The sequence below is a fragment of the Zymoseptoria tritici genome, chromosome 13 (assembly GCF_000219625.1).
Source record: "Zymoseptoria tritici IPO323 chromosome 13, whole genome shotgun sequence".
In the NCBI taxonomy this organism is placed as follows: domain Eukaryota; kingdom Fungi; phylum Ascomycota; class Dothideomycetes; order Mycosphaerellales; family Mycosphaerellaceae; genus Zymoseptoria; species Zymoseptoria tritici.
In genome coordinates, this window is record NC_018206.1 from 80435 (window position 1) to 92869 (window position 12435).

The 12435-nt window shown below is 48.9% G+C and overlaps 1 protein-coding gene across 1 annotated transcript; it reads right to left on the bottom strand.

The window, feature by feature from the left end:
* Positions 1-389: 389 nt before the first annotated feature.
* Positions 390-939, bottom strand: MYCGRDRAFT_82939 (uncharacterized protein; the record flags this gene model as incomplete). Its single annotated transcript, XM_003847786.1, has 2 exons — positions 390-690; positions 724-939. Coding segments are annotated over 2 exons (263 nt in total), but the record flags the coding sequence as incomplete, so codon positions are not given.
* Between the last annotated feature and the right edge of the window lie 11496 nt (positions 940-12435).

Here is a 12435-nt window from a genome sequence, read left to right on the forward strand (position 1 = left end):
AATGATAAATACCGGGAACGAGGTGGCTAAATACCGGTCTCAGACCCCCTCAAGGGCTGGTAGTCAGCAATGGCGCTCGTCCCGGAATTAGTCGATTTCCTCATACTAAACAGGGCCGTGCGCGGGATTCAACGCGTGTCGCGTTACCCTCCGCTAATTGTTCACCTTCCACTATATTCCTTAATGCTATTGCCCTCGTTAATGCTACTACTACTATCCCTTGTTTATAGCTCTTTTAATAGCGCTAGCGCTCTTAACCCTTCGATCGCCGTCGCCGCCGTAGGCGCGGTAGGAGGAGTTATTCCTATAGTAGTCGCAGAACGGTAAGGAGGGGGGTAGTAGAGCGGACGATTCGAGCTTATTGTTTGTTTGTTTGTTGTTTGTTTGTTCCATTTACGTCCTTTCGGAGTCTAAGACTATGTAGGACGGCCTTGCGCGCAAGGCAGTAGATCTATTTACAATCAAATTCTTTCGGTATTCTTTAACCTTAGGGGAAAACCCCGTGCCTAAGGTAGAATCTACAAAGCAGAATCTACCGAAGGACTTCAAAAGCAGCGCAAAACAAAGGAAATCCAACGAGTGTCGTACAGCCGGGGCTGCAGAATTTTTGCGCCAAGCTTTTTGCAGAATTTTCAGCAGATCCTTCCGCTTCGCACGCACGCTGCAAATTCGAAATGTAGTGCAAAAGCAGTGCAAAATGCCGTGCAAAAGCAGGCACTGCAAAAGCAGCTGTCCAACTCGCTGCCCCCTCTTATCCTCAATACGCCTTTGTAGAACTGCATGCCGCTTCCAAACGCATACAGCTACGCAGGTTAATCGCAGAGTTGTAGATTCCACCGACTGTTCTAGCTCTTTGAAGTGCACGAGGTGCGATTTCGGTTCGGATTTCGAGGAGGTGCGCGTATAGGGCAGAGTGGACTGCTTCTCCTTCTTCTTCTTCTTCTCGTTTGTAGCGTAAAGGGCTGTTCGTTCGAATCGTGCCGTTGTTCTGTTATAGCTTGTATTTCGATAGGAGGCGTACCTCTAGGTCGTGTTGTTGTTGTAAGGGAAGAGGGATCGACGGCCTCTCTAATCCTTCGGAGGAAACTTAGCTCTGCAACGACGGTATCGTCGCAGGTTCGTAGCCGGCACCACGTACAGGTGTTCCTCGTCGCCGACCACGATTCGAGCTTAGCGGAGTAGCTATAGACGCGGTTCGAAGCGGCGGACGTATTCGACGACGGCGGTAACGGCGGTAATAATAAGGACATCGAGGAGGGCGTACGGTCGACCGGTAGTAATAAATCTAATAAGAACGATAAGTTAGCTAATAAAATAGACGGTGTTAAGGATAGTAGTAATGTTAGTATTAGAATAAAGGATTCGGAGGGCGGTAGAAGTAACAACGTTACCGTCGCCGGCGCTAAGTTATTAGTTTCCGACCTTATGTCGTCTACTACTACTACTATTATAGAGGACATTATTGCTACTAGTAGAGGTGTTGTTAATAAGCAAGACTCGGAGGAAGAGATAGTTATAGACCTAGCGCTACTACCGAACGATCGAACCTTCCGTAGCTACGCTTAGGCGGTTAAATACTACTAGGACTAGGGATAACGATATAGATATAGTCTTACTATTAGTAGCTCGAAGAAGCGTAATTCGGACGAGGGCAAATACCTCCTTAGCAAGGCCTTTAATTACATACGCGGTAGAAGATTCCGTAAGGGTAGAGTTACTAAGGGCACTCGTCCTTCGGCAGCCTCTAGTAAGTATAGATGCGGATTTAGTCTTACGGTAGGACTCGTTAATGCTAGCGATCCGAGTAGTCGTTAGGAAGTGCGATATAGCAACTATATTACTTATAATTACGCCGCCGAGCATCCTTCTGCCCTACTAGTGCACCGGCGCAGACAGCGGACTAAGGCTCTTAAGAAGTCTATTGTTAAGGACCTATATGCTAACGCTATAGTAGCTACGACCCTTATACGCCTTCGTAATAGAGCTAGTAATAACAAGGAGTGTATCTAGACGGCTAGAGATATCTATAACTTACGCTAGGTCGCTCGACAAGCCGCATAAGGGGACTTTACGCCTACAGAGGCTCTTATTCGACTGCTTAAAGAGCAGCGATATCTCTTCAAACCGGACGTTAATCTAGTTACCGGCTAGCTAGATAAACTGCTTATTCTTAACCCTTAGATAATCGAGCTATACCGGTAATATCTAGAGACTATCGTGCTTAATAACACGTACAAAACTAACCGCTACAACCGCCCTTTAATAAACATTGTCTACATAACTAGAGCCGGTAAGACGGTGCCTATTAGTTACTATTTAATAGGTAAGGAAGACGAGCCGTCCTTTATATAGCTCCTTACTAAGTTTAAGAGACTCCTTCTAAATTACTATAAGCTAAGCGGCACGACTGCTCCTACTATTGCTAATCTATTGCTATTGCTAGGGGTGTTTGTAACTAATAGAGACAGGGGCCTTATAAATGCCTTAGATGCGGTGTTTCTAACTACACTAGCCCTTATCTGCCGCTAGTATGTCTTTAAGAACGTTTAAGCATAAGTAAGGAAGAAGTAGCTACAAGTGCCGGTTGTTAATAAGGAGACTAGCAAGCAGACTTACTTCGAGGATTTACCGCGAACGACTACATTTATAAAGCTCTTTAGAAGGACGATTAATAGCAAGACTCTCGCTAAATTTAACGACAACAACAACGAGTTCTGGAGCTAAGAGCAGTCCCCGGAGGTTAGTAAGCTGTACAACTATATTAACCGCGAATACTAGCCTTATAAGGAGAAGCTAGTATACTACTAGATCTCTAAATACCCCTACTATAGCTAAAGGGCGAGCTTAAGGGCTAAGGGTGCTTACTCGGCAATAAAGACGTAGTTAGCTAGTCGGCGGCACAACGTACTTACGCTCTTCCTTAAACTCTAGCTATAGTAGGCTCTTCGTAGTGCAGCGATAAGATAGCAACATGCTCGTAAGAAGGCTTACATTCTACGTAACCTTAAGCATCCTTGCTATCGCCGTGTCGTTAAGGTTATTTACTATAGAGCGCTATATAAGGTAGCTAAGTAGATAGCTAACGCCGTTAAAGAGCGGCGTACAATTACTAAGGGTAAGATTACTAGTCCGACCGTCTATACTTAATGCTTTACAACCTCCGAGGGCATACTATGCTAATACAAGATCGACGACATAATAATAAACGACGGCCGTATAGAGTTCCTTCTAGAGCAGTTTAACCGGCACTACTGTCACGGCTGGTCCCTGCATCCACCCCGAGGTGGATGCCTAAGGCCGCAACTCCTTCTATATATTCGAGTCCTTCTCAGACTCTCTTAGATAGCATTGTATGTGAACTTGTCTTTTCACCGAATCATTGGAATCACGCCTCTCTTTTATTAAGCCGTGACACATTCACATACCCCCAAGCATTCAACGACAGCATGGGCCAGCTGCGCAGATCGACTGCGCAGCTGCGGAACAATATCGGCACGACGATATTGCGCAAGATCAACGCCTTATTTATGCATGAGTGCCGTTACTAAGCAGTGCTTCCGAGTTAATCTCAGCACCTTTAGGACGACACATCCCCTAATTGGACATTACCGAAATAATAGCGCACCGATGCGCTCTGGAACAGCAGTGCTTCCGAGTTAACCTTAGCACCTTCAGGACGACGCATTCCCTGACTAGACATCACCGAAATTAGTGCACCGATGCACTCTGGAATCAGCGTACCGAAGCGCTCTGGACTTAACTCGACAGCATGCGGACATGCTCTGGACCCGGAAAACCTACATCCCACGCTGGCTGCGCGAGTTGAGAAAATCGAATATCTCCCTTGCCGCTAGTGCTACCTCGAATCGCCCTTGCCAGCGTACGAAGCTGGTACCCGTCTTGGACGATAACACCTCTTATTCCTTACTAACTAAAAATGCTTTCGGAGTGCTACTCCGACGAAGAATGCTAGCATTAATGCATTCTTCATTTGAATCGCACGCGCACAAGGAATGTACGAGCATTCTCAACCGCTTGGCGCTGCACTACGAGAACGAAGATGGTAACACCGGCGCGTACTAAGAAAACGGGTTAAGCACTAAGAGACGATTGCTCTGCCCTTGCGCTCGAGCGACTGTCTATATATGAACACTGCTCGCTTACCCCGTCTTAGTTCCTTATCGACTTCTCGTTCGAAGCCGTTATACCTTAGTCCTCGTTTTATGCTACTCTAGCATCCTTAATTTACCTGCCCTTAGTGCAACGTCGCCTTAGTCTTCGCTAAAGCCGCTCCGCTCGTAGGCTAGCCTCTACCTAAGTGTTTCTGCATCGGCAAACACTTAACAGACCCGCTCTTCTACGTCCACCGATACGACCGATTACCCTTAATCGCTTCTTTAACGCCGCTACCTTTACTAACTACTCCTTAAGCCCTATCTAAGATGGCACGCAACAACTCTGGTGAAAGTAACAACGAGTTGGAGGACACTAACGTCGATGCTTAACTCCCCGACAGTCCTACTAAACGGCTAGTAGCAAAAGTTCGACGCTCTACCCTGCCGGACGACTTTAAGCTTGACGAGGAGGAAGTGGAAATGGACACTTAGACGTTGCCTTACGAGGTCGACCTGACGATTAAGTAACGCCTCGCGCAGCTTACGCGTAGAAAGATAAAGGGCCCTCCGGATATGCTAGTTAATTTATTCGACCTCGGTGCCTTCTTCTTCGAAAGCCAGACACTCGACAACCCCGACAACCTAGACGACCGCAAGGTCCGCATTAAGCTACCTAACGGATCGGCCTGCACTATAAACCTTAGTGCCTTAGCTCGCATAGATAAGGACAGATTCACTTCCTTTATAGCAAAAAACCCGATCCTCGCCTATTACCTAATCGGTTGTATCTGTAGCTTACTCGCCGACGCGCTCTGGAACGAGGACATCCTGAAAGAGAAGCACGCGATTACTAAGGATCAACTTAACGAGGCTGCTAATACCGTCCTCGACCTCTAGAATGCTTTGAACCGTGACGAACATAGTAAAGGCCGCTAACTCTTCAAATACAAGGAGCAGGCCGACACCCTCTACAAAACGGTTAAACAACAAGAGAGAGACATCCGACGCCTCTAAACCGAGCTCTATAGGTACACCGCAGCCGCCGAGGAGAGCTAAGCTACTATTGCTATAGCCGAAGGCGCCTACGAACGTAAAAGGGAACTGCGCGCTAACATTAGATCCCTCGAGAAGCAGCTTAAGAAGAATGTAGTTACCTTCTCCGGGTCTACTAACCGCGGCCGCCAGTCTTTACGCTCACGATCGCTCGAGCGCCGAGCCAGTAACCCGGCAATTACCTTAATAGGGCCCCCTCTACCGCCGAACCGTTAGCGAAGCCATCGCTCCGGTAACCCAGGGTTCCCAGCTGACAGCTCCGACTCTGAGTTTAGCGACCGCGATAGTTACGACCGACGTGTAGGACTCCCTTAGTCCAGTCGTCGCTTACGCTTATACCGTGACGACACGCCAGGCACCGTGAACTCTATCACGAGCACCCTTACCCGCTACGATCCACGCATGCTGGTAGCTTACTACACCGAGAAGGGAGTACCTTGGCCCGAGATCTTTAACAACGATCTTAATAAAGGACCTGCCTACCCCCGCTGGCTCCGCGCAATGGAGTCAAAACTTAATGCTACTACCTTCCGCACCGTCGCCGACTTACTAGCCTTTGTGCATTCCCGCACCGGGGGACCTGTGTGGGATATGCTTGAATCGCGAGTACCCTTAGCACTCGACCGCGTAGACACGCTAACTGCTCTCCACTTCCTCTTACTCGATAACATGTTTACGTAGATAGATGAGCGGTACGCCGAGGTTAACCGGACCGGAAAAGCCTAAAATTAGATAACTATCCTCAAACAGAAGGACAACGAGAGCTTCTCCGATTTCTTCCGCCGCTATACGGTCCTTCGAGCCTACCTACCTTAGACTCCGGAGACCGAGCTCTACGAACTTAAGAACAAGCTTAACAAGCGCTTTCGAGTTAAGCTCGCTGACGGTGTGCCTATTAAAACACTACAAGCCCTGATCCGACGATGCGAGAACCTCGAAATCGACTTGGAGGACCTCGACTATGTCCATCCCCTCGCAAACACCGATGCCAAATCACGAGGGCCCAATCGCGGTGGATTATCAAACACACCGCGCGCGTCTATACCTCGTTCAGCCGCTTCAAGCGCATCGGTGTCAGCCACCGTCACCCTTAAACCAAAGGTCTTGGCCGACAAATACAAGAACCTCCCGCGCCTCACCGACACCGAGCGCACCAAGTTCCGCAAGGAAGGCCGCTGCTTCCGCTGCCGCGAACTCGGTCATCTCCCTTAAGACAACGCATGCCCGATAAAAGGCTTCAACAGCGACGGAACGTAGGGACCGCGACCGTCAGCTAATTCGGCCAAAATCGAAACTGAGTTAAGCAGCGACTCCGACGACCAAGCGGGAAATGGCGTGTCCGCCACTTCGGCCAGGAAGTAGGCGGACTTTAATTAATCGGCGTTCAACGACTGTCTATGTCGCAAACCTCAATCTATGCGTCACTGGATCACGAAGGGCCCGGCAGGGACCCTATCGTTGAACCCTATATGGTGCTGCAAGCTCGTCTTCTACTCCACCGAGCCAAGGCGTACCTCGACAATGGTGCCAACGCCAACTTCATTAGCAACGCGGCGGTTATATCTAACAAACTCCCCTGCTTCCCTCTCGCCGCCACTCGCTCGCTGGGACTCGCCGATGGCACACTAACAGCTAAGCGAGTAACTTACTGCGCGTTGGTAGACCTAAACCTTAATAGCTACCACGAGCAGTCGCTAATGTTCGTCGCTAACCTCCAGTACGACATCGTCCTCGGACTCCTATAGCTCTCTCGCTACGAACCTCAGATCTACTGGGCTACCGGTCGTCTCGCGTTCGTCGCCGAACACCGCACCGCTTACTGTGCTAAAGGCGAAGTCATCTCAATGCAATCCATTAATCACGCCTACGCCGAGCTAATAAGGTATTATCCGGACGCTCTATAGACGAGACACCAAATCATCGACGACACGATCGCACAGACATCTTAGCCTAAACCTCTGTTAGTCAGCATCGAGCGCGTTACTAGCTTAGACCCAGTCGAACTGCTAGAAATCAGCGTACGCGCGATTGAACTTATGTTACATCGACCAGACGCTAAAGTATTCGCATGCTAGCTCTTACCTCCGAACACGATGGCCGTATGCGCTACAACTGTTAAGGACTACGAGAAATTCATAGCAGGCTCGAAATTAACGCCAGCCGACGTTCTTAAGAAGCTTCCTGGACTACTGTAGGACCTCGCAAAAGCTTTTAGCCGTGAAGAAGCGGACACGTTGTTACTACACAAGGAAGGCGTCGACCACCGCATCGAGCTAACGCTAGGTTCGTCGCTACCCTTTAGGCGCCCCTACCGCCTGTCCAACTAGGAGGAAGACGCACTAAAGAAATAGGTCGACGATATGCTGGCTAAGGGCTTTATTAGACTAGCGACGTCGGAAGCCGCCGCACCGGTGATCGTTGTTCGAAAACCAGGCGGCGGACTGCGCGTCTGCATCGACTACCGCGCGCTTAACGCGGTTACCGTTAAAAGCAGATATCCAATCCCGCTCGTGCAAGACACCCTCGCGCGCCTTAGTAAGAAAAGGTTTTTCACCAAACTCGACATTATCGCTGCATTTAACCGAATACGCATTGCCAAGGGGGATGAACACAAAACCGCCTTTACTACGCGTTACGGTTAATTCGAATGTTTGGCAATGCCCTTCGGCCTCTGCAACGCGCTAAGCACCTTTTAATCAGCGATTAATTACACTCTCCGCGAGTACCTCGATAACTTCTGCTTAGCGTACCTGGACGACGTCCTCGTCTTCAGCGACACGAAGGAAGAACATGAACGCCACGTGCGGCTTGTAATCGAACGCCTTTAAGCCGTAGGCCTCCTAATCGATATCGACAAGTTAGAGTTCTTCGTTTAAGAGACCAAGTACCTCGGCCTTATTATAGGAAAGGATGGGATCCGGATGGACCCCGAGAAGGTGGCCGCTGTCCAGTTATGGGAGACCCCGACGTGCGTGAAGGACGTGCAATCCTTCCTTGGATTCGCTAACTTCTACCGTCGCTTTATTAAGAAATTCTTAAAACTAGCTGCGCCCTTAACCGCTCTCACTTACATAACTCTACTGGACCCGGACCGAGATCCTTAAGCCAAACTCCTACCGACCAAATCGCGATATCTTCCTTTCGTCTAGAACACCTAGTGCCAGCAAGCCTTCAACGAACTAAAGCTGCGTTTCACCAAGGCACCAGTACTCGCATACTTTACACCGGGACTAGAAACTATCCTCGAAACGGACGCCTCTGACTATGTTACGGCTATAGTGCTCTCTTAACGCGGCGAGGACGGCGTGATGCGACTAGTCGCTTACCTCTTAAAGAAGATGTTACTAGCCGAATGTAACTACGACATCTACGACAAGGAACTTATGGCAATCGTTAAAGCATTCGAGGAGTGGAGACCGGAATTGGCATTAGATAACGACGGCCGACCAGTTAAAGTCCTCTCCGATTACAAGAATCTCGAGCACTTTATGTTAACGAAGGTCCTTAATCGTCGCTAGGCCCGATGGGCTGAGTTCCTCTCTTAATTTAACTTTACCATCTCCTTCGTCGTAGGAAAAAGCAACAGTAAGGCAGACGCACTCACACGTCTGCCTTAAGATCTACCGTTATTACCAGACGATCCTCGACTGCAGCATTAGTATTAAACGATCCTCCAGCCTAAACACCTCCGCGGCCACTAGCTTAACACGTCGAGCCTACTAACTAGCGCGGTGAGCTACTCGCCAGCTCTCGCACAAGCGATTTAATCCGCCTATCAGGGAAGCGCCGGCTCTGAAGCGCGCACGGCTATCGCCTAACTCTCCTAAGGAAGCTCTCTATCACCGTTCCTCGCCAAAATCAAATGCGACCCGGACGATGTGCGAGCTTAGAACGGCATGCTCTACGTCCGTAACCGCTACGGAGCATGGAGCCTGTTCGTCCCGGGCAATGAGGATGACGACCACGATACTAGTTCGTTGCGCGCCTCCATCCTCCGATCATGCTACGAATTACCAGCCGCCGGCCACCTAGGGCAGGCGAAGACCTTCGAACTAGTGAACCGTTACTTCTTCTGGCTACGAATAGCCAGATTAATCGGCCGCTACCTGCGGAACTGCAGCTGCCGCAACAACAAGTCTAGCAACCTCGCTTACTAATTACTCCTCCGGTCGCTCGAGGCACTAGCTAAACTATAGACTGATATTACGGTGGATTTCGTCGTCGACCTACTACTAAGCAAGAGCTATGTAGATCAGGCAACCTACCGCAACATTATGACGGTTACGGACCGGATGACTAAGGAACGCTATCTCATTCCTGTCCTGTCTATAGAAGCCGACTACTGCGCTCGTATGTTCCTTCGCTACGTATGGTCACGCTATGGTTTTCCTGTTAGCCTGATTTCCGACCGAGGCCCTTAATTCGTGTCAGCCTTCTGGACAAGACTCTGCAAGATGCTAGGAGTCTCTCGCAAACTATTATCTTCTTACTACCCTAAGACTAATAGTTAATCGGAAAACACGAACAAAACGATGGAGACCTACCTTCGCTCCTTCGTCTCCTATCGACAGAACGACTAGGCCGACTAGCTGCTAATCGCTGAGTTCGCTGCTAACAACTACGTATCCGAAACTACGGGTGTCTTACCGTTCTTCGCGAACACCGGTCGTAACCCTCGATTTATAGAAATCGACACCGAACTGGACCTCCTACTTTTACCGCACCGACAACGCCTGTTAGCCCAAAGTGCAGACGACTTCGCCAAGACGATAAAAGACCTTTACTCTTATATATAGCAGGAGATCCGCCTTATATAGGCCCGTCAAACCGACGCGGCTAACCTTCACCGACAGCCGTTAACGCCTTACCGGGTCGGTGATATAGTACGCCTAAACCGTAAGAACATTAAAACCAAGCGACCCTCGATCTCGCTTGATCACAAGCTCCTCGGACCATACAAGGTTATCAAAGTTATGCCCGGCGCATGCCGCCTTCAACTGCTACCCAACCTGAAGATCGACGATATCTTTAACAACTCCCTTCTTCGTCCAGCGTCTAACGATCCCCTCCCTAGCTAATCGCCAGCACCTCCACTACTAGCCGAAGCTGTTACATCGAGTAATAGAGAGTACGAGGAATACGAGGTAGAAGAGATACTGGACGTCCGCACTCGAGCAACGCTAGGAAGAAAGAGCAAAAGCAAGAAACTAGCACTACCGAGCACTTAATACCTCGTGCACTGGAAGGGATACCTAAGATTAGAGGCTACCTAGGAGCCTGCTAAAGTTGTTAAGCATGCCGCCGCTGCGGTAGCTGACTTTTATTACAACTACCCTAAGTTGTCTATTTAAGTCGCCTTCAAACTACTACTAGGTTAGGTGCCGAACGAGACTCGCCACGCAGGGTAATCTCGCCGGTGCTTCTTCCCCTAGCCTAAGACGTTACTACTTTATTGTGGTAGAGGCCTGTGGCATGCGCGGTTAACTATTATACGAGCAGTTAGCTACTAAGCCGTGCCTCCGCGATAGCTGATTGCGCTGGTTAACTATAGAGCAACGCGAGCCTGCATCCGTAGGTAGTTACTGTAATGAAGTCGATGCTTGACGGCTTTACTAAACAACTACCAATTGTTCAAGGAGTTCTCTGACTCCTTATTGGCCAGTCGTTTCTCCTCGGATTCGACGTTTTTAGCACCTCTGCGGCACTTCGCACCTCGACACCGAAAGACAGCGCGCTACTACCTCGCTATAACTACCGCGCGCTACTACCGCACTATAGCACCACGCGCTACTACCACACTACGACGCCGCGCGCTACCAGCTCACTACTAGCACCGCGCGCTACCGCTGCGACAACTCACCGTCGCCACACGTAACATCGCATATGCGCCGCCACTCTGCACCATGCTCGCGAGCCTCTCGCCCTGAAGGGGGGGGTAGTGTCACGGCTGGTCCCTGCATCCACCCCGAGGTGGATGCCTAAGGCCGCAACTCCTTCTATATATTCGAGTCCTTCTCAGACTCTCTTAGATAGCATTGTATGTGAACTTGTCTTTTCACCGAATTATTGGAATCACGCCTCTCTTTTATCAAGCCGTGACAACTACTACATTAAGAAGGGCGTAGCTCTACTCGCTCGAATAGTTACCGTCGATCGAACGATATACGAGCTAGCTATAATACTAAACAATAGAGCGTCTAACGTACGAGGGCGTAGACGACGTAGCACCGGACGTAGTTATAGCCGTGCTAACGTACGAGAGCCCTTATCGTTCGAATTTACTAACCTTAATTATCTAGCTTCGACCGTACCGGCGGCGACAAGGGGTAGTAGACGAGGGGGTAGTAGACGAGGGCGTAGTAGACTCGTAACTCCTTCGTAGAGCTAGCCTTAACAACAACAACGCTAGCCGCTCGTTCATACGCCTTAAGGATTATACTATAGCATTAGCTATAGTATGTAACTAAATAACACTACTATTCGATAAGCAGTTAGACTACGTAAATTAAGGCAAGCACCTTCTCGTAACTAGCTCCTTATGTAAGCTATGCAACGAGAGCAATAGTGCTAACAGCAACAACATAGCTAATAGCATAGCTAACAGCATTAATATAGCTACATAGCTCTACCTTCTACTACACCGGCTTACTAACAATATAGCTATATAATAACACCTCCGACTACTATACTATTCGAGCAACTATAGCTTTATTTAAGAGCCTATATAAGGGTAGGGCAAGGGCATTAATTCTAGCTATATAGCTATTAAACGACTTACTAGCTTACTAGCTTACTAGCGTGTTAATAACACCTTAAAAACGAGTATGCTATAAATATAATCTAACGCGATTACCGGATGCGCGAGATAGACGCGAGCGATGTGCGCACGGCCCTTTTAACCCGTACAAAAGCTAATATTAGCATGCCCTTAGTCTATGTCTAAGACCGGTATTTAGCTACCTCGTTCCCGGTATTTATTATTTCCCTCCACGGACCCCCCGTATTAAGAGACAGCGTTTAATAAAGCTAACAGCCTTAGCGCCTTAATTATTACGCTATAACTATAGAATCGGTCTATGTGTTGCGCTAAATTGCAATGTAAGAGGGCAAATGTCTTACTACCGTACGCGTCGAGCACCGCTAGGTACCTAGAGAGCCCTCGTTACTACCTAACGAGAACTATTTAGTTCTAAAAGAATCCCTTAGCTAAAGAAGATATCGAATCGTCCGAGATCGTAGACAGCTACTCTAAACGATCCTTCTAGAC